Source organism: Antedon bifida, chromosome 5, assembly GCF_963402885.1.
Source record: "Antedon bifida chromosome 5, ecAntBifi1.1, whole genome shotgun sequence".
In the NCBI taxonomy this organism is placed as follows: Eukaryota; Metazoa; Echinodermata; class Crinoidea; order Comatulida; family Antedonidae; genus Antedon; species Antedon bifida.
The window spans coordinates 5,400,327-5,426,424 of NC_136230.1; the positions used below are offsets into that span (position 1 = coordinate 5,400,327).

The 26,098-nt window shown below is 34.8% G+C and overlaps 5 protein-coding genes across 9 annotated transcripts in view; 1 reads left to right on the top strand and 4 right to left on the bottom strand.

Annotated features, from left to right (window-relative positions):
- LOC144842109 (sphingomyelinase C-like) overlaps positions 1–26,098 on the bottom strand; it is a 46,142-nt gene that overhangs the window by 12,260 nt on the left and 7,784 nt on the right. The gene's annotated exons all lie outside the window — the stretch shown is intronic.
- LOC144842118 (folate receptor gamma-like) lies at positions 2,020–8,750 on the bottom strand. Its single transcript, XM_078698495.1, has 7 exons — positions 8,686–8,750; positions 7,579–7,768; positions 6,925–7,110; positions 6,078–6,213; positions 5,293–5,456; positions 2,192–3,408; positions 2,020–2,128 (listed from the first exon to the last, which is right to left on the bottom strand). Exons 2-6 carry the CDS (start codon positions 7,756–7,758, stop codon positions 3,244–3,246), a joined length of 831 nt encoding a protein of 276 aa, XP_078554621.1. The 5' UTR covers positions 7,759–7,768; positions 8,686–8,750; the 3' UTR covers positions 2,020–2,128; positions 2,192–3,243.
- LOC144842113 (uncharacterized) lies at positions 9,118–23,026 on the bottom strand. 3 transcript variants are annotated; one of them, XR_013612082.1, is made up of 11 exons: positions 22,996–23,026; positions 16,603–16,741; positions 16,260–16,373; positions 15,582–15,740; positions 13,366–13,493; positions 12,475–12,574; positions 11,953–12,053; positions 11,637–11,803; positions 10,859–10,999; positions 9,525–9,944; positions 9,118–9,177 (listed from the first exon to the last, which is right to left on the bottom strand). XR_013612082.1 is itself a non-coding variant. In XM_078698489.1 (11 exons), the coding sequence occupies exons 2-10, from the start codon at positions 16,726–16,728 to the stop codon at positions 9,829–9,831; spliced, it is 1,152 nt and encodes a 383-aa protein (XP_078554615.1). In that variant the 5' UTR covers positions 16,729–16,741; positions 22,996–23,026; the 3' UTR covers positions 9,148–9,515; positions 9,825–9,828. The 3 variants fall into 3 exon arrangements, 2 of the variants coding, with proteins under 2 accessions (XP_078554615.1, XP_078554614.1); XM_078698489.1 differs by having other exon boundaries at positions 9,148–9,515; positions 9,825–9,944; XM_078698488.1 differs by lacking the exon at positions 9,118–9,177 and having other exon boundaries at positions 9,522–9,944.
- Positions 17,731–26,098, bottom strand: part of LOC144842111 (uncharacterized) — a 61,155-nt gene continuing 52,787 nt past the window's right edge. The window contains exons 1-10 of one of the 3 annotated variants that reach the window (XM_078698486.1): positions 22,990–23,014; positions 22,351–22,588; positions 21,836–21,949; positions 21,092–21,250; positions 20,690–20,826; positions 20,376–20,475; positions 19,866–19,966; positions 19,072–19,238; positions 18,303–18,443; positions 17,731–18,067 (exon numbers count right to left, since the gene is read on the bottom strand). In XM_078698486.1, coding sequence (XP_078554612.1) covers positions 17,952–18,067; positions 18,303–18,443; positions 19,072–19,238; positions 19,866–19,966; positions 20,376–20,475; positions 20,690–20,826; positions 21,092–21,250; positions 21,836–21,949; positions 22,351–22,575 — 1,260 coding nt within the window. In that variant the 5' untranslated portion in view covers positions 22,576–22,588; positions 22,990–23,014 and the 3' untranslated portion in view covers positions 17,731–17,951. Of the gene's footprint in view, positions 18,068–18,302; positions 18,444–19,071; positions 19,239–19,865; positions 19,967–20,375; positions 20,476–20,689; positions 20,827–21,091; positions 21,251–21,835; positions 21,950–22,350; positions 22,625–22,989; positions 23,015–26,098 lie in introns of those variants that run through there. The other 2 variants (XM_078698487.1, XM_078698485.1) reach the window with 2 other exon arrangements.
- On the top strand, positions 23,742–26,093 carry LOC144842579 (uncharacterized). The gene is made up of 2 exons (XM_078699033.1): positions 23,742–24,458; positions 24,971–26,093. The coding sequence occupies exons 1-2, from the start codon at positions 23,792–23,794 to the stop codon at positions 25,474–25,476; spliced, it is 1,173 nt and encodes a 390-aa protein (XP_078555159.1). The 5' UTR covers positions 23,742–23,791; the 3' UTR covers positions 25,477–26,093.

Here is a 26,098-nt window from a genome sequence, read left to right on the forward strand (position 1 = left end):
TCAATAGCTCTTAATTCGAATAATTCGAATAATTATGAGGCTCTCATTCTCACAACCAAAAAAAAGTCTCGGAGTAGAGTATAAGAACAGAAAGATGAGTTGATGAATGACTGACATGCCTATCTTTTAGACGATACGGCATTGGTAGAAAGATGAACATTTGGGCACACATGGCGTGTCATACATACTTGAACTGGAACAAAGATAGTGTAGTACACTATCATTGACTGGAATGAAAAATCAACAACATAAAAAAGACCAGAGAGTTTGGACAATCATTTTAACGAATGAATATATGATTTAGTGCATTCTGAAGGAAAGATGGAAGCGACAAGGAATGACCCGTGAGAAGCGACAAGTTAGTTTTAGGCACTTGAATGGTGAATCTATCAACGGATGAATAGAGACCCCAGATACACGCAAAATCATGGAAAAATACGAAATAGATACATTTTCAGAAATTCATAGCTGTTTATTCTGTGTAGACTACAGTACAGTATTAATATACCAAATCAAGAAATATTTAAAACTATTTTTTAAAGAGCACAGTTTAGTTAAAGAAAAACATGTGCTCAAAGTATAAATACAGTAAAATAAATTGTACATAACTTAAATGAAAAAAGAGTAAGTTATTTCAGTCATAGCAATCAAATTAAATCACATCAAAAATAAAATAATTAAGTAAAATTAAAAGTACTGTGCGATCCCTATTGTGATATTTCTTGGTGTTCAACATCTACCATACAATGTATTTTTAATACAAATTAGACTTCGAAAAACATTTCTTAATCTTTGGTTACACCAGTAGTTATATTAGGCCTATCTCTTTTATTCTTCCTACCTACTTTGTAAAGGGAAAAACCCAAGACCTTCGAAATTGGAAATCTTGGACTTTACAATGAGTTCTCAATTTCATATAACTGGAGTATGCAATTAAGACAATACGTGTTGAGACTTTTTATGTCTTATCAATTCCGATGATTGTAGACCTTATTATTGCTTTCGAGTTCCAACGAAAAAACGATTAATATTTACAGATTTCAAGATAGCAAGGTATTAAAATAGCAAGGCTGTCGGGGTATGAATTACAGAATAAATATACCAAAAGTGGTTGGCACAAACTGCCAAAGAAAGAAACCGATTAACGAGTTACGAAAAAGGCAGTGTTATTAACTATCGACTAACACTATCACCAAAGAAAATGAGTGTTATTAATTGTCGAGTAACACTACCACCAACAAAAAGCAGTGTTAGCAATTAGCGAGTAACACTAAAGCTAACAATATTTATAGAAGCAGTGTTATCAATTGGCGGGTAAGAAAGCAAAGAAAAGCAGTGCTATATATTGGCAAGTAACACTATCAAAGAAAAATCAGTGTTATCGATTGGCGAGTAACACTATTAAAAAGAAAAACAGTGTTATCAATTGGTGAGTAAACACTATTAAAACAAGAAAAGCAGTGTTATCGATTGACAAGTAACACTATTAAAAATAAAAGCAGTGTTATCAATTGGCGAGTAAATACTATTTAAAAAGAAAAGCAGTGTTATCGATTGGCGAATAACTATCAAAGAAAATCGGTGTTATCGATTGGCGAGTAACACTATTAAAAAGAAAAGCAGTGTTATCGATTGGCGAGTAACTATAAAAGAAAATCAGTGTTATCGATTTACGAGTAACACTATTATTAATTGAGGAGAAACTCTAAAAAAATACCAATACATATGATTGGAAGACTATAAACTTCTTTCATTACAGTACTCTATCAATTAATCAATCAATCAATCATAAAACTGAATATTTGTGCATTTCTTTCCATAACTATATTACTCCAAAATATCGTAAAATACACTATGATTAGAAAAATATTCACATCACTTGAACACATAGAATAACTATAATGGCTAAAATGCGTTTACATTACTATACCTCCACATAAAAACATTATTTTTTAACAAAACATTGATAAAAAAAATATGTATAAAAAGAAAATACAAAAAAACAATATATCGTATACACTGGGCTTTTACCCGAAGATGAAAGTGTTGTGTGTTGGCCTATAAATATATGGGTCGCCTGAAAATGGGCTTATTAACAAAGATGAAAATGTAGTGTGTTGGCCTACACCTACATGGATGAATTTAGGATGGGCTTGTAAACGAGTATAAGCATATTTATGTTGGGCTACACCTGCATGGATGAATTTGGGATGGGCTTATAAACGAGTATGAACATAATTATGTTGGATGAATTTGGGAATGGGCTTATAAACGAGCATGAAAATTTGTGTTAGCCAACACGAATCAGTTGGGGATGGGCTTACAAACGAGGATGAAAATGTAATGTTGGCCTATACCTACATAGTAATTCTAACCTTTGGCAGTTTTTATGATACAATAATGGAAACTAATTTGTCAAAACCTGTAGTGTTATCTACAGTAAGATGACCATTAAATAGACCAACTTCAAACCGCTAGTAAAGCAAACAAATGTATTTAAAAACATGTCCGATAACTTCATACATAGAAGTTGTTAAATGAAATGATATTTCTAAAATAAATGATTCCCACACACAGTGTGGATACTTTCTCTCATTGTCGTTTTCCATATACCCACATGCTAAATAATCATTTTTAGACTGGCCTGGACAAATTTATTTATAGAGTTCTGGAAAAAACAGATTGTATACTACTGTATATAGTTACACAACTGTATATTTTGACTGAAATTTGGGTAGAGTCTTACATTAAAGACAAAATATTAGAAAGCATAATTTCCAGATAGTAGACAAAAATTTAACACTAACAGACCGTGAAAAGTTGAATGTGCATTCCGTTCCACAACAGTTATGGCCTGTGTTTACTTTGTGTCAACTACACATTGTCTATTGCAGAGATTGCCTCATAAACTTAAACATACATTATTGCAGTACACAATCTAGTTACTGCACCAACTGCAGTAGAATCATTTTTATATGGTCTCTAAAAAGACATTAATATAATAGACCAAAATACACACTGCACGGTTAAATTACCATCTACAGTCCAGTAACAAAAGCTTTCTTTAGTCTTACACCTATGTGCAAAATTTTGCATAAAAACCTTTTTGTTGACTTATACATTGGGGGAAGGGGTGGGGGTCCCGCTGTTTTGTATGGGGGGGGGGGGTGTGTGATGAGTGTATCTACCCCGATACCTGAATGTTCTTTTCATTGTATCCTCTATTGATATCTGTATCACTGACTATAATTCCGTTCTTGAGACGATATGATTACAAAGGTTATAATGATGAAGTATGTAAAAGACTAGCGAAAATAAAAATATAAAAATCGTAGTAGAAGTTTCCACCGCTGAATTTGTTGGGTTGCCATTTTTAAAAACCATCTGCTCTGCGTAATACCTAGCAACCTGAAAAAACAGAAATGTTCTTAAAACATACTAGATTTTTCTAAAATTATCACAAAATCAGCAGATTTTCTTATGAATCTTCCAATATATTCATTATGCTGGTACTAGTATGGTTTATCACGTTTTTGGTAAACACATTAACATATGTTTTAAAATATGGTGTTGAAAAAATTAAAAATTAGTATTGAGTACTGCATGCTGTAGCCATGTTTATCTTAAGTATATTTATTTTCAGAGAACATTTTCTTGTAATATGAATGAGAGCCAAACAAAAAGATTGGATTATTGTAGGATTGGCTTTAATTTTATAATTTTTATTTCACCTTATTTATAGAGGGTGACCCTAAACAGCGTATGCTGACAATCAAGGGGCCCCTCTTGATGAGTGTAACAGTGGCTGTGTGCATACTAGTACACCGGGGTAACCCCCTACTCGTCTCAAAAGATGTACTAGGTTCTTTAAAGTGCACATGAGCCAGATGTGTACACTAGACCTACGGTTTATAGTCCTTATCTGAGAAAACTCGTTCTACCAGAACCATGGAGCGAGTGAGGCTTCACTTTAAATGATAATATTTCTCTTTTTAGACCATTTTTTCTTCATTTATTCGTCATCATTTCTATATGTTTGTGACCATAAAACAATGTTTTCTATATCACTTTAGGGTGTACACATAAAGATAAATCTTGCATAACATTTGTTTACTGTATACAAATAATGAATGTTTATAAATTGGATGGTGAGAATATTTCAAAGGTTAAAAAATTGACAACTACAATGCTGAGTCGAGTAGAACAGGACGGCGAGCACAACAAGTTTATTTTCTAATAACGCGATTAGTTAACAATGTCACATGGAAAAAATTCTAAAAATGTTTACAAAAACGTGCATTAGAGCACATTATTTATCACCATTAGATATCACTTTTCCATTCACTAGGGCCAATTCCAAATGACACATAATGCATAATTAACCAATCAAATCAATCAGACGCCATCTAGGTCACTTAGTACTCAAATTACAGACAACTCAAGTACAAATTCTGGGAAGAGTACTTACAAATCAATAATAATTGCTGGACCTAATGGATCTTTTAGACTATTTATTTCGTCGAAAACGATGATTGTTCTGAGTAGTACTTTAAAATAATCATGCCAAAGCATCTACTCTGAATACATTGTGTGTTCTAGGACCGAGTCTAGGTCTATATACATACCATAGGTATAAATAAATAATGAATACAAGCATAGACAAATTTCACTGATTTGTTTATACTCGGGCACCAAATTCAATAAGGCAAGCAATACAGTTGGTTAACACACATAAACTGGACAGATCAACAGTGAAATTGCATCGATTCAATGAATTATGATTAAGCCACAGAATTTATACATTAGGTCTCGTCTACACTATCAAACTTTATGTGACAAAAAAATGTGATGGACATGATGTCATTTATGGCCGACGTCTGTCGTGAACGAAAATGTCAATTAGTTTTACTTTCATCTGAATGATGGATGAAACTAAGCCAGGACTGTTTAAGGCACCTTGATTGGTCCTTGATTGATCAAGGGCTTCTCTCGTCCAGTGCCCACCTTGACCAGAGGAAAGGCATGGGCCAATACTAGATACAGGGGCTGCCAGAGTCAGCAGTGCTGATTTCAGTGCTGATTTCAAATGCCTAACGGGACCCCAGCTCCATATACAGCACCCGATATTCCCAGATGGTCTCCCATCCAATCTATAACCAGGCCCAACGTTGCTTAACTTCGGTGATCTGACCGGACCGGTGTTCAACGTAAAGCCATACCAGCCAATTAAACTGTTAATAATATTAAATTTTTTTTTTCCATAAATTTTTCACAAATTTATCCTGTACTTACCTCCCTGTTCGGATTCACTCCGTTAAAATAATACACCATGCACTGCTCGTTGTCTGGGGTTGCATTAAAAGAGCCACCCCATATCTGGTGACACATATTAGTTGCAGAACCAAACGTTTCCTCAAACGTACGACAGGTAGTGCCCGCTGGACATACATTTACACCTGAGAAATAATGATTAAATAAAACTAAATCTGTCTAAAGCTCTGTCTACGCTATCAAACTAGTTTGACAAAAAAGTGTGATGTGCCCAAATATGGTAGTGATATGCTTAATATGGTAGTGTCATGTCCATATATGGGCACTTCACATTTTTTTGTCACATAAAGTTTGATAGTGTAAACAGATCTTTAAGTATGGAATGGCCTGGCAAAACATCAACCACTGCGGTTTTGTGTGCACGCCAGTATCCTTCAGATTTTTTCTAGCCGATTTGAAAGAGGTACAAGAAAGAACAAATAAATGATATTGGTAACAATGCATAATAAGAAAACAAATCATCCATTTATACAGGAAAACAATACATTAACACAATTTATCATGTTAATAAAGATTTGATTTTAGGAAACTTTTAGACCTACTAAAAAAGTAGAATTAGGTCTATATACAGTATCAAATTTTACGTGAAAATCCCATATATGTACATGATTACATCATTTACTATATTTGGGCACACTAAATTGTTTTTGTCAAACTAGTTTGATAGTGTAGACAGAGCTTAAGATTTATCAATTTAAAAGGGCCACTCTTGAAAAGCACAAGTGTACACAATTTGTACTACGTACCAGTTGACCAATCCCAGCCCTTACTCCAATTTTCCATACAAGTCATATCATAACGACATGCATCCCACCATGCATTGCACTCGCTTTCACATAAAGGTATGCCTTTGTAACGTTCATTTCGAATTGAAATATTGTGCTGTAAATGAAAAAAAGAAAATTGTGTTAATGTACAACTAAAGTACTCCTTTGTCAAATTGTCACCTAGATATTTAAGTACTATATAACAATGTATGGTTGTTGTCTATTGTACTATTCATAGCATACATAAGTATACACACATAAGTAAATAATAATAATAACACATAAATATACATACATAAGTGATTTTACACATGAGGTACATTTTTCATTGTCGAGACAAACTCTGTGGTGCAATTTTTGCATTTTATGTATAGGCCCAGCCTGGTCACATACCACCGTAACAATAGCAAATTTTCTTCCTGTCGTATATCCTAGTGCCCTCTATGTGCCAATGATAGTCGTAAGAATTTCCCCAAGGGTCATATTTACCACTAGTCTTAATAATACACTATTATGCCTTTCACATCACCACACCTAGAAAACCTCCAGAGTTTACTGATACACACACACCATAGAAAACCCCTGTGTTGACGCCATTGACTGTAAGCTGAGGTGGATTGCAATAAAAGTCTTAAGTCTTAGACTTAAGCCCAAGATGAAACCCTTGGCAACGGTAGACCATTGCAATATGAAGTCTAAGCCTAAGACTATCAGCAGTTCCTCTAGGCAGGCTTACGATAGCCGCATGATGCAATCCGCCCCTGGAGTTTTGCTAGGTGAAAGTGGTTAAACAAAATAAAGTAAGCGAGCCCTGGAATTATCTTACCGGTACGAGCCAAGGGCCTACGTTCGGTGAACATTCATAGAAGCATAGATCGTGGGTTAAAAAATCTGTACATGCTGGTGAGAGCTTTCCGCAATGATGCCAATTGAAATTTAACCAAGAATTGGAGTTATGAAGTCCTTTCGTTGTCTCTTCCGTACAACAAGATAATTCTTTATATTTACTGCACTGTAAAGAAAACAGGATTATAAGATAAATATTAAATAGATAAACATATAAGCGTTACTTTAGTACTTTAACATTTTATTTTTTTAGGTTACTAAACAAATTTAATATTAACATTTAAGACCACCATTTGTACTACCCCCAACAAATGTACTTGTACCCACACCCAAGAAACCCATTTGTAACACCCAGAAAAACTCCATCTGTACCCCCTCCAAGCAACCTATTTGTACTAACCCAAAAACTATATTTGCACCCACATCCAAAAAACCCCATTTATACCACCCAGTAATTGTATCACCTCCACCCCAAAGAACCATATTTGTAACCTTTGACCTAGTAAAGATTTTACCAAATCGACCTTTTGATAATCATTATGACCTTTTTGTAGCTAAAGAAGAAAATCATTTTTGGACTGGCTTTCCAGTTCCTATCACTAGCCCAGTAGGTAGCAACAACAATACAACATACCTTGCTAAATAAATCACTTTCTGGGCCTGGTTTTGTTTTATGGTTGACCCCATCTAGGCATCTATTTAAATAATCATCAACAGTGTCTTCCACAGCATAAGAATTACTTAGATAGACAGTCAGAAGAAAGGTAAGCCTTAAGTCTAAGTCTTTGGTGAAGGAATTGTGACCAATCAGCATCGTGGTAGCACTGTAACAAATTAATAATAATATAGAAATTATTTAATTATTGAAATGTTCTTTCCTCTATGGTATCAGTATAATTGACTGTACTAGTATGATTGACTGTAGATTGTTATTGTTTAATGTTACATAAATCTGTTCATTTTTTTTTTACCATGATGGTAATGCTTTAGTAGTGAGACCATATTTTTATACCATGCTTTTATTTTACTAATCGACAATAGTGAGGGTACTGTACATCGTCGGCGTTCAGTATTCAGGTTATTTTGTTTGGGAAGGGGCTACCGAACATGCGTAAACTCACAAAAGACCTTCTACAGTGTAATACTGATCATTAATAATTATTAATAGTATTTCAGACGACAACAATCATAAACAAAAACATGCGGTGATGCACCCACAACAGTAACTATTAAAAAAAAAGAGTAAGAAGGGGCTTATCTGCTTTCCTCATTTTCCAGTAGCTATGAGTGAGGACGCGGGTGATTACAATTACATTTTTGGACATCATTATTATTTTATTAATAAAAAACAAGAAAATGTTTATTTTTTTACAATTAAACTACACAAATCAATAATTTGGTGAATAAATTGACAAAAAAAGGAACGATCGAGAGCATTGTAACTTATTAAATCACCATTACCGTAAGTAATGAATCGTTCAAATAGGCCTAGTGGCTAGGCCCGTCGTTGACATTGTCATGTCTCCGCACAACGTATCCATCCGGTCCTCGCACGCCGGTTGCGGGGTGGTGCAAACCGTGCGTGATAAGCCGGACTAATCCTGCAGGGCCTAACTACTACTAGGCCTAGGCCCTACTCTACTAAACTTGCATGCCATATTAGCCCTAGCCTAGACTGTGTCGCTAACTTTTGATATATCATTATCAGTTTATATAATTCCTTAAACTTACAGACTGTTACCCGCAAAATGATAAAACTATTGAATAACTTGCGACAACAAATTTCAAGCATGGACAGTGTTTTGCTACTTGATGGCGGTGTGATGATGTAATCAACCCACGTGGTCAAACATTATAGAGGGCGTCGTCGTACAATAATCTTATGAATATTTATAACTCTATGAATATGCAAATGAGTTTTATTTTCAAAGCTAATTTTGCAAAGCACCACTCAGTATACCGTTAATTTGTGGATAATTTATCATTAAATTTGAGATGTTCCACAAGAAATCAATCAGGGAAGAGTCACTCTTTCAAGAAATAACATTTTGGCACTGCTAGTATTAGACGACTAATGAAAAAAAAGTTGATTATATATATCTTTTCATTTTCAATAATATATTTATATCCTTGATTTACAAATTATACTTGATATACTTAAACTTGTCATACATAAAATGATAAAATTAAAATGTTATTATTTTTTTCAAATTTATATAATACTTTTGTATTGCTTCATAAATACAATTTGTTTGTTTTTAGTAATTTATATAAATTTATTGAATTAAAAATACATATTTTCATACAAATCTCTATGATGATATATATAAAAGTGCATAAGTATTAGAAAATTAAACGAGTATCTATATTTTACTCCAACATACAATTCTATTAATCAATCTATACCTATTCAATATCTAAAAATAGATTTATTAATGATTTTAAAATAAGATGATTGGATAGAAGATGTAGAATTTTACACTTAAAAAAACCTGAAAATTTCAAACGAGGTGAGCGCCTTATACTGGCTACAGCACTGATTGTGGTAATTAATACTAACTGGATAACACAAACATTTACAGTAATTTATATGAATTTATGAAATTAAAAATACATATATTTTCATACAAATTTCTATGATAATATATATAAAAGTGCATAAGTATTGGAAATTACATGAGTATCTTTATTTTACTCCAACATACAATTCTATTAATCAATCTATACTTACACAATATCTAAAAATAGATTTATCAATGATTTTAAAATATGATGATTGGATAGAAGATGTAGAATTTTACACTTTAAAAAAACCTGAAAATGTCAGCTTATACTGGCTACAGCACTGATTGTAGTAATTAATACTAACTGGATAACACTAACATCAGCTTTCTAAAACAACAGGTTCTGTGTCTATACTCATCCAGCCCTGCATTCTATTAATAGCTGCCTCTCCAAGAACACTTTTCAAACTTGCGTTCACACAGCCAAAGATGCCACCTACAAATCAATGCACAATGCAGTTTATAATCATTTCTTAAAGGTACGTTCAGACTCACAGCATTAAGGTAGGGTTATGTATGCGACATACATACTTTTGTGTCTGAACTACGTAGGCATGTTCAGACAGCTGTATAGCCTGTTTACACTATCAAACTTTATGTGACAAAAAAATGTGATTTGCCCATATGAACATGATGATGTCATATCACTACCATATTTGGGCATCTCACTACCATATTTGGGCACGTCACACTTTTTATAAACTAGTTTGATATGGTAAGACAGAGCTTTAGTCATCTGACATTCATAACTGTAGTAGAAGAGGGCAGCTTTATACGGTACGGTAATGACACCACAGATTACCGTAGATCTTGGGCTAAACAATAAACCTAACACTGTGAGTCTGAACATACCCTAAAACAAATAACTCACAATTTATCTAACAGAATCGATCCTGTTTGTAATGTTAAAGTTTATGATAGTAAAGTTAGTACCATCCACTCCATAGTAATTATCAATGGTTAAGATCTGGGAGGGGATTGAGGACTGCTTGAGGTACAACAAAACGCCTCCTTAATTCTTTTATTCCATATTCAATCAGACTTTTTAATCAACTCAGTTAATTCATTGTTCATCAGAGTAATGTTGTCGCTCTGTTGTATATTTTAAATTCTATTGCATTTTTATGTGTTACTAACCTTCAACTAATTTTGAGCAATTGTATGTCAATATGAATTTCCTTTTGGACAAATAAAATGAATTGTAAGAGTAATGTTTTCGCTCTTTTGTATATTTTAAATTGTATTTATATGTATTTTTCTGTGTTAGTAACCTTCAACTAATTTTGAACAATTGTATGTCAACATGAATTTCCTTTTGGACAAAATGAACTATGAACTATGACCTCTTACCCGTGTGAACAAATAGAACTCTGTTGCCTTTGAAGGCTTGTGGATTTGAGGTGAGGTGTTTAACAAGACCCAATGCAGCTTTACCGGTGTACGTCGGGTCTAAAATGACACCAGTCTTCATCGACACATTCGTAATAAATTCTTTAAAAAAACAAACAATTTTAATTTAAGTTACAACATAGTTATAACTAATACACACCATGATTAAATCAACATCTGTACATGGCAACAAACCAATCGGGGTGTGATTAACATATAAAGTGGAACCTCTTCTTTTCAGGGAACATCTCTATTTAGGGGACATTTGACTTTATTGGGTCGGTCCTGAAGGTATCCCCTGTCCGCGATATCTCTTTTTGTATATAAGTTTAGGACCCCCTCATGAAATGTCACAAAATAAACATGAATATTTATTAGTCATATCCATAAGGTGTGACGTAACTACAATTCGTTAATGGAAACGCTTTTTGTCGAGCCGTCTGTGTAGTCGAGTGGATTAGACTATGGACTTTACATGTCGATGTATAGGGTTAGAATCCCATGACCTTTTTACTTTATAGTGAGAGAGATTATTTAGAGGGTTAGGTTTAGTTATATCTAGGAAGTAGTTGGCTATCTTTCACATAAGGGGTCACCAATTTATGTACGAAAAACAAAATCGCCCCCAGTCCATCCCCTTACTGTTGATTTACAATGAAATTAATGATATTTATAAATGAAAATTAAACAATTTGTGTAAAGAGGTACGTGCGTGTCTATATTATCTTAGATCCTTTACCTAATTCTTCTGGAGTAGACTTAGCATATCCCAATCCTACAGAGAACTCTACCACATCAATCAGCTCTTCGACAGTCACCTCACCATCCAGGCCGATCTCTTTCAAAGTCTCTGTCACATGTTCCACCACATGAGCCTTGTCAAGCCGTATCACATACGCATGGATCCTACAATTTAATACAGTAACAGTTTATTTAAATGATTCCAATCTGTAGTGAGCTCTTCTATGTAAAGTAAAGTGCAATATCACGACGGACACATGGTTAATGGGAGAGAGGGGGGCGTGAAGGGAGACGTAAACGGAGGCACTTCTTACCGGAGGCGTGAACCTGTAAGGTAGTTCGCAACTGCTAAACCTGTTGCTGTACCAGCACTACCCACAGCCACAGCTATGTCATCAAATCGATCAATAACTCCCTAAATAAATAAACAGATTTTTAAACAGTCTTTTAGCAGATTTTTAAACTAAAAAAAACAATTTCACTGAAAAACCAAGGCAATTTAACAACAGGACGCTGAGCTCGCCTTGCCAAGATAAGAACTCTTAACCGTCTTTTGATCTTATGTCTGGCTGCGACCAATACCAACAGTACTGCACTATGTACATATTCTCCGCTGTGCGCAGTGTCTGTTAAGGGGCGTGGAACTGATCATGTCGCAGCCACAGATAAACCATTTGATCTCCAGAGCTCAACATCCTGTTGTTAGATTGCTTTGGAATAACATATATTAAAATATACCACAACAAATATTTGTAACTGTCATGTAAAGGTAATATATATAAATTCATCTAGCTAGGTTTCTGGAATAGTATAAACAAATTAATATAGACACATACTTGTTGCATTAACTCATTCCAAGCATCTATATAACCATAGAGACCAATAGCATTAGAGCCGCCAGCTTGTACACAATACGCTTTCTTGTCTCTGGATTTGCTAGTAAAATATTCAAGAAATACTATTACAAACATTTTGCAGGGAAAACATATGGTACATTACTTTTCAGTAATCTATAAAAACACACTATATTCTAGCCCTTTAGAATATTATTATTACAGATTAATGATAAAGCATATTGCTGTATACAGTCATGGAACTATAATATTATAGTTCCATGATACAGTCAACTTCTTTCAATACCAGATTCTCTGAAAACAAGAAACTCTCCCAAATCCAGACTTTTCTGGAAGTTTAAAAGGTTCCATAACAGTACATATTAACAAAACAAAAAAACCCAGTAGAACTCCTCTTAAGGGGACACCTTCAGGACCAATAAAGTGTCTCCATATTACGGGTGTCCACTGAATAGGCGTTGGCTGTTGTGTTATATATTGCTTATATAGTTCATTTCATAGAAAAGTAGTCTCCTTAATGGGGTGTGTCCACTGAATAGGGGTTGGCAATAGTGTCTGTCATTCGCTTCACAGAAAGGAGGGGTGTCCTCTTAATAGGGGTGTTCCAATAGAGGGTTGTCGCCTTAATAAGGGTGTTCAAAAGGAGAGGTGTCGCCTTAATAAGGGTGTTCAAAAGGAGAGGTGTCCCCTTAATAGGGGTGTTCCAAATGAGGGGTGTCGCCTTGATAGGGGTGTTCCAAAGGAGGGGTGTCGCCTTGATAGGGGTGTTCCAAAGGAGGGGTGTCACCTTGATAGGGGTGTCCCAAAGGAGAGGTTTCCCCTTAATAAGGGTGTCCCAAAGGAGGGTTTCTACTATATCTAATTCCAACTTACTGTAAGAAGTCAGCAAGCTTCTTCATTCTCAAATCATTATGAAAAGAGTTTAATGGAATAAGATACAACGATGCCCCCACTAGCATATCAATAAACACATTACCCTCACTCTGAATCTGGTCAGGATTCTATGATATAAAAAGAAGTTTGTATATAAATAAATATCTTTGTTTATTTGGTGAGTTTTTATTAACATGGAAGTTAAAGATGAACATGAAAAATGAAGATTAATAAAAAAAAGACCTTGGGTTCACAGTTTTAATAAAGTTAATCACTTCTTTAGAACAAAACTAAACAAATAATGTTTTTACTTATAAAAAGACAAATTAAATGGTTAAATTCAACCAAAAACTCATTGACTTCCAGTCAATCTGACTATATTAGTTTTTTCAGGTAAATAATTTATTTGATCCAATTTTTGATCAAAGGAGGTAATATGTGACATTAAAATGGCATATTCATTAAAGGGGGATTCTGGGTTTAAAATTGCTTTTAAATATCGTTTATTTATTAAATAAAAAATATTATAACAATATAGACATGTCAGAATGAAGAAGTAATAACGAGAAATTAAAAAAATTAAATTTTATATACATTTTAGGGTAAATTCATGGAAAGTCTGTTTTTCAGCAGCTTAGGGAAGCTCATTAATATTCATGAGATATTCACAAAATCACGTCATCAGTGGATTCCAAACTCGCGACGTCAAGCTTGTACGTTGTGTTTGTCAACTTGCATCTCTAGCTCTCTCCCCTATCAAACGACGACCACTCGATCATTGTGAAATACATTTTTTGTAGATTTTCTAAGCTAGGCCTAAAGTGTAATAATAACAGTAGTAGCATATATTTATTTGACATTTAATGAAATACAAAATTTACTAGTACAGATTTACGGAGTCATAAATTATACTATTTTTATACCTCGAATAGTACAGATCGTATATCGGCTTCACGTACTAGGCTAGGCTTAGCCTAAATCATTTTATTCATGAGAGCCATTTCTGACTAGGGATTCCATGCCACGATGGCTACGTTAAAACATTGGGGACATCATGGGCCTAGCTAGCCTACTACTAAACGATTGGCCCATAAATAACAAAACTCAGTGGATTCCAAACCCATCCTATCAACCAAACTCCTAAACAATCTAAGCCTAAAACGTTCTACAAAATCGGCTGTAAATATTGAGGCAAAACGAGGTCCGATCGCCTTCCGCACGTATGGTGTCCCGATCGTCTAATAAGTAGGCCTAAAATAGGCCTAGTTTACTCTCCAAAAAAGCGGATACTGCATCAAGGAAGTAGACCAGGTAGTAGGAAGGAGACCTAGCCGATCCGGCCCAGTTAAAAATTGAGCTAGCTAGTGTAGTAGACCCTATGCGAATTGATACTACCAGGCCTTTTACTATAGGCTACACTTTTTAAAATTAGCAATACTTATGTTTACAAATATTCCAACTCTCTCATTCGAGCTATATTATCAATACCATTCCGGTAGGTCGAGTCGACCTTCAATCAAATACTGTACATCGTTCATGTTGTGATTATAGACGGGGTATACTCGACCCGACCAGTTTGGTATTGTATATTGTATCTGCTTATCACGTGACGATGCCAGGCATGGGCATGCAGAGAGTGAGCACGTGTATCGTCGTCTCGCTCTCCTCGCTCAGGAATGTATACGTTACGCTTCATTGATTTTGAAAGCTTTCCCTAAGTCAGTGCGAAAATCGGCAAACGTAAAGTGCAAACATATCTAATTTTTCACTGTTTTGATGGATTTTCATAAAAAATTGACTTTATAAATGGGAAGACCGACTAAAATTACATCAGATAAGTATAATTTTACAAAAGTAATTGATATGGTTAATGATAACGAGTCGTCGGAAGATTGACCATTTCACGAATTTCCTATTCTGTAACCACAGTGTGATTTTGCCGTAGCTGCACTTGTAATCTGGCCTCATTTCACAGCCTTCGTTCTGCTTCACTGGGCGCTTATATAAATTGAAACTTTTACCGTTCAAGAGACAAACAAATATATTTTACATTTTTTGCTATTCATTTTAAACCCGGAACCCCCCTTTAAATTTAAAAAAAAAATACTATTTCAGGGGGACAATATATCTTTAAGTGGAATCAGTCAATAATTTGGAGAGAAAAAAAAGTAATTGCTGTGGAAAATATGAATTATGATGTTATTAGGGATACCTACCTCATAGGGTGACCTGATAAGTAGGTGTGGTTCTAGCCCCACCTGTCTTGCTGCCACTGCTGTTGTTCTACAGTGGTTTGACTGAACATCACCAATAGTGATCACAGCATCACATTTCTTATGAATAGCATCGCCCAAAAGAAACTCCAATTTACGTGCCTGTCACAAAATTAAATTGATTCATATATTTAAACAAAAATAAATTACTATAAAAAGGTCAGCGGTCAAATGTGCGACTTAAATTGTTATATATGAAAGAAAGTGTTATATAGGCATAGTCCAATTTTTGTAATAAGTATTATCGCTAATTTACGCTTCCCTGGTATTCAATTTTTTTTTTAGTGGCTATTGGAACAGTCGACCATGCATGAAATTCATTGTTTCCTATTGTCAAGTTCAACTGTTCTTCTAATAACTTGTTTTCGGTCATGTTCCATTATTCTCAGGTCTTATTGGCTCAAAGAACCAAGCACACAGTCAACTGTGTCTACAGAAAACATTACATTAGAAAATGCTGTCAATTTATTAAAACACACTACTAAAGTCATGTGTTATAGAAACGGGTTCAAATATACAGGGAGGTTCCATTTTGTAAGTAGGGGTGAATGTTTACGCTGTAAGAAAGAATACTATTATTATTGTAACTAATAAAGTAATACAAACATATTCCTAACTCACTTTATTCCCACTCAATGTGATTCCGGTCATGTCATCGCGTTTTATAGAAACATCAAATCCGTCCGGTACATCTGGCAGGTTCCATTTATAAATAGGGGTGAACGGTTGTATGAGCTGTAAAGAAGAATACCATTTTGAAATTAAATCAAACCTGTAAACATAAAGGAATAATCAAAATTATGAGAGAATGATGATAACCAAGAATGAAAACATGAAGAAATGTTTGTGGAAAATTAACAACATTAATAATTGAAAATTAGTATTAGCTCTGTCTCCATCACATCAATTTTTTTTTCACATAAAGTTTGATAGTGTAGACAGAGCTTTAGATTGTTTAACAAACCTTTAAACGAAATTGTGGGATGTTTTTCAAGCGCTTCAACCACGAGGGTGGGTCGTACGGGTACAACTTTGCTGGATCTGAACTTTCTTGCAAATAAGTCACTTCATCAGGTTTCTTAGCTGTCATTGTGGTTCATAAACTAAAACAAGTATTACAAATTTAGAAATAAGATTGAAGATTTAATTTTGACAATATTTTCTATTAATAATATTAGTAGTACTAGGCCTAGTAGTGAGTAAAGGGATTAAAAATAATATAGTGCCTAAACTCTAATTTTAACGTTCAAATTTGACAATTACCCACATCATCGTGGCATACATCAAATTAATGATTAATATATTATTTATTATTAACTTTCTTGGCATATAGACCTACTACTATTCATTAAAAAATATTTCAAATTTATTTACAATTAATATTATACCCAAAGCATTTAGGCCTACACAGCCGAGCCCCTAATCATTATTAAGTATTATTATTAGTTTGCTAGGCCCTAATAATACTATATCTAGTATGCTAAACTAATAACTATTAATTAGTATATAGGACTAGGCCCTATTTTGGCCCAACTAGCCTTAATTAGTTAAGCCTAGCTAGGCCTCCTACCAGTCGGACTGGAGGAGGTATGTGTGCGGAGCAAAAAAAACACATCACAGCAGACACAACACAGACAACAGGTGTCTAATTTTTACTTTTACTACTCCATGGTTGTAGAGCAGCTAGCCTAGCTAGCTAGTTTGGTTAGGCCATAGAGGTATAAAATACCTCCATGGTTAGGCCTAGCCTAGTTTATCATTGTATGGTTAAAAAAGGCTAGCAAAGGGCTGGCTTTCCGGTCTTAGTTTACCTAGGCCTCTAGGCTAGATCATCTGTTTGGAAAATGTCGTACGCGTCATCAGGAGATGGGACCGAGAGTGCCTAGCTGCACGTACATATTATTATAAACAAGCCTCCTTCACAAACCCCTTGATAAACGATCATCCGATCCAGGGGCGAAAAAAAGGTAGAATGTTTGTCGCCCTCTATAACTGACTTTCTCTATAAAATAGGATTTTTAGAAAAGAGGGTGGTGGTGGTTGACTTATTAAAAATGGACACATTAAAACGAGTCACGCATTAAAACGTTAATGAATGAAATGTATCTATTATTATAAAAAAATTTAAACGATTACTAATATAAATTCATAGATATATAATCAGATAGATAGCAATATAGTGTTACACTCTCATCAATCAGTATTCATTTAACTAATACTTTTACAACACATTATTTAAAGGGTTCTACATTTTTAATCAGTAGGCCTATGTTTTTAAACCTTTATAAACTTTAAGAAATAAATATTAATTAATTAATAAATGGTTGGTTCACTATCAGGATTCATCCAGTTCTGCACTAGTGGATCGGCTCCTGAAGACTGGGTCAATGTGTCACCGAGTTGCCCGTCGAACATGCCAAATATTCCACCTAACATAAGACAATGAGAACAATTTTTAATAAGCTTGACTTGATTGAAAACCATATAATAAATAAAGGGGACACCTCTATTTAGGGGACACCCATATTCAGAGGACATCAATATAGGTTTTAACACTATTGTCGGCACCTAATCAGGGAACACCATATTCACAGGATAATTTGTTGGGTCCCTTATTTAGGGTTCCACTGTACCTCCAATCCAAAATACGGACTAAAAACCCACCTGAATGTAAAAATAGTATTCTCCTTCCTTTAAACTTTGACCTGTCATGCATGAGTTCTTTGGTTAATGCTAGTGCGGCCTTCCCTGTGTATGTTGGGTCTAGTAATATACTGCTTTCTTTGGCTACTGTTTTAATAAACTCTTAAAAATATAACATGATAAAATATGTAAGATTTTATTTCACTTTTAAGACATGAATAAATTGGTGAAATATGTTAACATGTAGAGGTTACCACATAAAGTACAAATCTTTTATTTTATTACACGTTGTATTTACTGTAGTATATCAAGGGTCATTTGAATGTGGGAAATTATAAAAGAATGGCCAACAAGAGAGGGCGATATCAATTTGTTTATGTACATAAAACTATAGAGGGTGCTACTGGGCATCTATATGGACATGCCAATTGCTTTCCAGGGAGGACAAAGTAGCATACATGCCAACACTTCCAATTTGGCCGGGAGACTCCCGTATTTTAGACTTGTCTCCCGGCCAAATATTGTGCTCCCGTTTTTCCACATTTTCTCCCATAGGGGATTTCCCTCACATAGCCACCATGCGATACAGCTTGTGATGTCACACACTGTACTCCGTACCTCTCAATAATAGGTAGAGGGTGCTGTTGACCTTAAAAATACCACCTCCCAGTTTTTAAACTTCAGATGTTGGCATGTATGAAGTAGGGCCTAATATGATACATAATATTGGGATGTTTTTTCCATAAACAAAAAAAATCTTGCTGAGAAGTATGTTGCATATTTTCCTCACCTAATTCCTCAGGCTTTGAAATACCATAACCAAGTCCTTTTGCTCCTTCATGAATATTAATGATGCTCTCTGACCTTACCGTGTCACTAATACCGATACTATCTAGGGTTTCATTTATATGGCTGTGAAAATATGCAGCTGTATCGCAGACAGCAAAAGCATGTATCCTGGAAAAAAACAAATATTTGCTTAGTTTATTAATGTTTACGTTGTCTGCTTAGTTCCTGTTTTGGATTTTTAAATTTTGATTTATTAGAATATAATGATAAGTCAATAAAAATCAAAAATATTAGTGAGTTCATAATTTGTTTAATAAAACTAGATATATTAAATTGACATAGCATTCAGTACTAGACAGTGGATTCACTGGCGCTGTATTAACATCTAGTCAAATGTGGTGGAAATCGGTCTTAAGCTGTCTACACTATCAAACTTGATGTGACAAAAAATGTAATGCGCCTATATATGGACATCATGATGTCATATCACTACCATATTTGGGCACATCACACTTTTTTGTCATCCTAGTTTGATAGTGTAGACAGAGCTTTAAAGCTCTCAATTGTGTCACAGTTTTTCTTGACTTCATTCATCAATCGATTCAAAAGTTTTGCACAGATGACAACAAAATGATTGAAGCTCACAACCATTTTAGTGAATGTGGTAAATAATGACTCTATACATGTTTTCAAGCAGAAGGTTCCTGGTTCGAATCTCGGTTGGAGCAACTTTTTCTTATCTTTATCGTTTCAATGTAAATTATTATTCATATTTCTAGACTTTGCATTATTCACCTGAGATGTGATCCAGTGAGATAGTTGCCAATGGATATACCAGCTGCTGTTCCACCACTGCCCACTGTCAGTACAATATCATCAAACCTGTCAATCACTCCCTATGATCAATCAATCAAATAATATCAATTAATAAGTTTAGGGAAGATGATGTTTTCAGTACATATTAAAGGGGGTTGAAATTAAATAATACAGTAGTTAAAGTACATTAATGGGGACCTTAAGCTCTGTCTACACTATCAAACTTTATGTGACAAAAAAATATGAAGTGCCTATATATAGACATGATGATGTCATATCACTACCATATTTGGGCATATCGCTACCATATTTGGGTATATAAAATGTTAAATTTTATATTAAACATTTTATTAAACAAAGTATACACATAATAGGGTTGTTACCTAAATAGGGGTTGGCTGTAGTGTTAGAAATATATTTTCCCTTGTTCATTATATAGGAAAGTGTCCCCTAAATAGGGTGTCACTGAATATTCTGCAGATAGCCTACCTGATCTAGCAGTTCTTGCCACCCATTTAAGTAACCATGGAGACCAGTAACATTGGATCCACCAATAGGGATTGAGTATGCTTTGATGCCCTTAGACTTTCTGAAAAAAAACCCCCAAAAACTACAGTATTAATAAGCAATACATTATATACAGTATATATAAACATTGAAATGGGGAAGGGGACACATTCCTGTGATTTGAATGATAAACACTATTAACACACTATAAACACTGTTTAATCCTGAAGGTGTCCCCTAGGTTCTACTGTATGTAGACAGGTTTTCTCACTAAAACTAAAAATCATAGAACGTACTGTAGTATGTTGGTGAGTTGCTGCATTCTTGGTATGAGGTCAGTTTTTTCTTGTGCTTTGATGGGAACCAGGTACATTGACGCCCCCATTAGTCTGTTGAGTAGCATGTTGCCATTGCTGCCCACCTCGCAAGGATCCTAATAAAATAGATTACCAAAAAGGTTAATAAAATTGTTGTGACGATATTGTGTCAAGACAAAATGTTTTTCGATAATTTACCTAAAGCTCTGTCTACACTATCAAAGTGTGACAAAAAAAGTGTGATGTGCCCAAATATGATAGCGATGTGCCCAAATATAGTAGTGATATGACATCATCATGTCCATATATGTGTACATCACATTTTGTTGTCACATAAAGTTTGATAGTGTAGACAGAGCTTAATACTAGAAACCTCTCTACCTTTATTCTGGACCTTAGAAGAAGGTGAGTCTCGAGTCCGAGTTGTCTAGCCGCAACCGCAGTCGTGCGGCAATGATTTGACTGAACTCCACCACACGTTATCACAGCTTTACAATCATTTGATAAAGCCTCGGCTAGCAAGAACTCCAACTTTCGAATCTAGTCACAATAACAAAATTACACTTCAAACGCTATTTTATAAAGAGATCTTTTGACATATTTCTGGAGAATCTACATAAATACATTCAAGTCAAAGTTGTATGATTAATGGGGTTAAAAAGTCACACACTAATAAATAGTGAGCTCAACCAAGCAGGTTGCAATGACCTGAACCTAAGTTGGGCTTGCCTTACAAGATAGGAACTCGTAACAGTCCTTTGATCTTATGTCTGGCTGCAACAATTACTAACAGTACTGTACTCTGTGGCGCGCGGTGTCTGATGGGGTGTGGAAATTATTGTGTTGCAGCCACAGATAAACAACCCTTGATCTCCGGAGCTCAGCATCTTGTTAGATTGCCTTGGTTTGCGAAAATGCACTAGCACCATAACAATGTAAAATAACAAACAGTTTTTTGTATTTTTATCAGATTATGCACTATGATATTTTCTGATTAGCGTCAAACAATAGTTGATCTATCTTTGTTTACAAGTTGGCGGCATTCAGAATCAAAATATTGACTTTAAAAGAAATATGATGTTTACTTTAGTTTTATAGTCTTATCAATCTGATATGATAGCTAACCTTGTTACCTGATAGAGCACAACCTGTCATATCATCACGTTTGATACACACTTCAATGTCGCTAGGTATGCATGGGAGATTCCATTTCTGGATAGGGGTGAATGGTTGAAATAGCTGCACAAAATATATAAATATGAATATTAGCATAAATTGCATTAGTCAGAATGTATATACTATTATAATTATTAATCTAGTATTTTGTTGTCCACATTAGGGTCTGTTTTTAAAATTTGAGAGTTAAAAAATATGTATCAATCAACGTAATCAATTGTTACCTCCAAATCCTTCTCCCTCCCCATCCTTGATCCCCTCCCCTCCTTGATCCCCCTCCCCATCCTTGATCCCTACCCCATCCTTGATCCCCCTCCCCATCCTTGATCCCTACCCCATCCTTGATCCCCCTCCCCATCCAAAAAAAAAATAAACTCAAATAAGGGGAATTCCCATTTCATTTCAAATCTTGGTTGACCCATGTTTTACTTATTTCAACAAATAATGACAAATTCACAATTTACCTGAACTTTCACTGATGGAGACATTTTCAAATGTTTCGCCCAATCCGGTGGAGTGTAACTAAGGAGTTGGTTTGAATTCAACCCAGACTGCGTGTGTCTGCACCTGTGATTGGACACTGCAGACAGTATGCATTGTCTCGTCATAAATATTCCAACAACATTCTGTTGTTTCACATTGCTAATTACTTTATGACTGATTCCATTCATTAGCTGATGAGTAAACATTTGTTATGGAAACCTGTTGCTGACAAAAAAAAAAAAGTCCTGAAAACTGAATGAAAAATCATAAAAACATACTTTTTTACTATTTAGAAATAAGGCTTAACATTGTGTAAATTTAAAAAGCTTGGAAATCACATAAAACATCCATAATCTATGCCTAGCCTCCCTAGGCTAGGTATTCAACCGAAAAATTTAATTCTATCAATCATGCCAGATCCCAGAGACCGACCGAGAGGCAGTTCTGCTGCTGGCTATACTATAGGCTAACTCTAGTTAGGCCTAGCTTTTGGTTATATATTAGTGGTGCGTCTAGATTTGATTTCAACATTGATAAAACTTCATTTTAAGCATATATAACAAATTCATATATTTATTATGACTAATTTTAAAGTACAATACAAAAATACTCGACCTTACTTTTACCAATCGTTTCAACAAATCCACAAGATGTTTACTTCTCATACGCCCTCTATACTATGAAACGTGTCTACTATTAATACAAAAAATGGGAAACCCAACTAGGCCCTGGTGGGGATTCCCCGACTGCTAAATAATGTTATTTATTTAATTTTAGGAATAACATCGTAAACAACTGAAAAATCAATGCATTTTATAATTGATATGAAATTCAGTGAAAGTGAAAATACTATTCAGGCATATCATTCAATTACAGCCCCATAGAAATTGAAATAGATTTCACAATGTAGCCTAGGCCTATGCAGTAAATGTCATCACACAAAAGTTTACAGTTTTACTTTAACAGTACAGAGCCCTGTTATGTTTTTTTAATAATAAAATTGCTCATGGGGCCAATTCACAGCGGTGGTTGGAATCATGCCAGTATTATTTTATGTTAACATATAACACACAACACGATAACAAGCTTTTGTACATTTCCAGGTCATAACAACGTATACAGGTCTACTATAATAATACAGCACTATTCATAATAAATTGGCCTTATAATGTAGACTAAAAATACTGAGCGCCTTTTATGGAGTATTATAAAGCTTTAAAACGTTATTTTTAAATACAATGCCCTTTTTATTAGCAAAATAATAAATAAGTAAATCTACGGATATATGAATAATACTTTCTATAAATAGCATTTGATGGAAATTCCAAAGGTAAAAAAAGATAGACAACAATACAGCATTCGTTGTCGTTTCAAAGATTAGAAATTTGCTTAGAAAGACATCCAGGGTTTGTTTGTTCAAGGATGGCGTTGTACATGGTCTTCTTAATATTGCATTTTATAATCTTCTCTTCTGCGGACTTGAAATCTGAGAATGACGTGTGCAAACATGGTTACTATGCGAAAACTCTTCCCATAAGGACGACGAAGAAAACCCACAAATATACTTGCATGAAATGTGGAATGTGTAGAGACGGGGTGGAGGTTATTGCATCATGTACAAAATGGACGGATATCAAATGTGGTGGGTGTATTTATGAAGACCTTGGGTTCATTTTTGATCACATTACAAAGTCGTGCCAACATCATGACGTCTTGTCTGGAAAGGTCGCACCGGAAGATATCTGGACAAAGCTTGGGTTACGATCAACTAGGCCTACTACTAGGCCTACATCAAAAAGATCTTCTACAACACCTGCAATAACCATTTCAGTACAAGATTCGGCAGCATTGTATCCAGAAGCAGGTCCTCATGGCATAAAGCATGTCAATTCTCTAACAGTCGGGGCAACACCTTCAGCGCCATCTGTCCTTTCTTTGATATCAGTTGGATCTGCCACAATTCTGTCTCTGGCCTTAATTCTTTTGATTATCTTAAGTTGCAGGTTAAAGGCAGAGCAGGATGGGGTAGATTCGTTATTTCCTTGTGTGGTTTACAAGTGTTTTAAAGGAATATGTAACAGTGAATCACGTAAGTGTGTATGTCTACCAGAGTTGATCTTTTCTAGTACATCAGAAATGTGCCCTTATTAGGGTCTATGATACAGGAGTCATATATCATTACATAGAATCTGCCGGATGTCTCGTTTAGACGGAAATTGGTAACTTAAATTTTTAGGTGATGTACTGCAATTCTTTCCTTTTTCGGTAATGGGGATTTTCCTAATGTTTACTGGTATGTCGCAGTGGAAACTAGACATTGCTTCCTCTTTCGATTTCTCTACTTGATCGTTTTTCAGACATTTCTTTGTTTGTGTTTATTATTGAGAAATTAGTTTTTCTTCCTGTGTTTATTAAAAAGCTAATTTGTGGAATAATACAAGCATGTACACATAGCATTCCACCTTGTTGAATACGATCGTCTGGGCATGCGAATCTGCTGACTGTATAATAATTATGAGATAAGATAATAATATAACACAAATTTGCTGGTACAGTTTTAGCTCTAGAACTTGTTGAATTCTAATTTATTATTATTTACAGATCAAACACATAATGGCAGGCCTACATCTGAGATAGGCCCATTTCACGTCGATACATTAACATCGAATAAAAGCCCTCTTGAGGAGAAAGAGAAGCTGTGGAGTGAAGATTTTGAGTTCCCAAGATCAGTCAGCTTGATTGACCTAAGAACGTCGGATTCATTTCATTCAATCATCAAGCTCGTCTGTAAGAGTGCATCCTGTCTGGAATTCGACAGCAGGCCAACTTCAAATAAACACACGGCACATGGTGCACCAATCAGCTTCTATATTGGAGATTTTAGTGTAAAGAAGTTATCAAAATCAAAATGTGAATCAAATATGGAATCCGAGGTCACTTCTCTTTGTTCGTCGAATTTCTTTAGCGAAAGGTTAAGTGACTGTGCAAGCGTTTCTTCTGATGATGAGTATGGTGCGTGGAGAGCGTTTATGGCGTGCCATAACATTAAAACTGATGACGAAACTCCTAAAAGAGATGTATGGATACTTAAAGTAACTACAGTATGAATTATGATTAAATACATCAAGAGAACGTGCAGTTCTCCCACGAGTTCATAAAAATAACACAAGATATTTTAGTCATTCATTGCTTGCCAATAGACAGTTAAAGAGGTTGCCTGATGAAGAGGCGCCATAGTAACACAGAATATGGTATTGTAATTTATTTATATTTCATTGATCAATATATTGTTATATATCACTAAAAATGTAAAAATGTACTCCATTTAATCACACTTTTTTTTTATAGTGAAGACAGAGCTTTAAAATAAGCAACGTCAAACTTAATCGTGATTTCCACGCTACGCTTACGCTATCGAGCAGAAAGGGCTGGTTTGAGATGAAAATTTGTATTTTAAAACTTGTTTATTTTCACCTCTAGATGTACGTGTACTTCCCACCCCTAAAGATCTCTTGTATATCATATACAAGGGCTCTTTAGGAATGGGGAGGTGTAATGGGTGTATATACTTTTTAGCTTGTTTTAACTAGCCCCACTATGCAAGATTGTAAATTTGACAAACGCTTTCTCTCGATCCTGATCATCGGCTTTCGTCACCGTCGTCGTTAGGTCATCGTTGTCAAAAAGAAAGAAAAAAAAACAATAAATAAAAGATTTAACACAAGTTAA

Excerpts from the sequence above, each read along its gene's own strand:
- LOC144842113 (XM_078698489.1), bottom strand. The coding sequence starts at position 16,728 with ATGACAGCTAAGAAACCTGATGAAGTGACTTATTTGCAAGAAAGTTCA. Across the intron at positions 15,741-16,259 it reads TCACATTGAGTGGGAATAAA|GCACGTAAATTGGAGTTTCT; the intron begins GTGAGTTAGGAA and ends ATTTTGTGACAG. Across the intron at positions 11,000-11,636 it reads GTCTACTCCAGAAGAATTAG|AATTTATTACGAATGTGTCG; the intron begins GTAAAGGATCTA and ends GTTTTTTTAAAG.
- LOC144842118 (XM_078698495.1), bottom strand. The coding sequence starts at position 7,758 with ATGCTGATTGGTCACAATTCCTTCACCAAAGACTTAGACTTAAGGCTT. Across the intron at positions 6,214-6,924 it reads TAGGCCCTTGGCTCGTACCG|CACAATATTTCAATTCGAAA; the intron begins GTAAGATAATTC and ends TTTCATTTACAG. Across the intron at positions 5,457-6,077 it reads GGGCTGGGATTGGTCAACTG|GTGTAAATGTATGTCCAGCG; the intron begins GTACGTAGTACA and ends ATTATTTCTCAG.
- LOC144842579 (XM_078699033.1), top strand. The coding sequence starts at position 23,792 with ATGGCGTTGTACATGGTCTTCTTAATATTGCATTTTATAATCTTCTCT. Across the intron at positions 24,459-24,970 it reads AATATGTAACAGTGAATCAC|ATCAAACACATAATGGCAGG; the intron begins GTAAGTGTGTAT and ends TATTATTTACAG.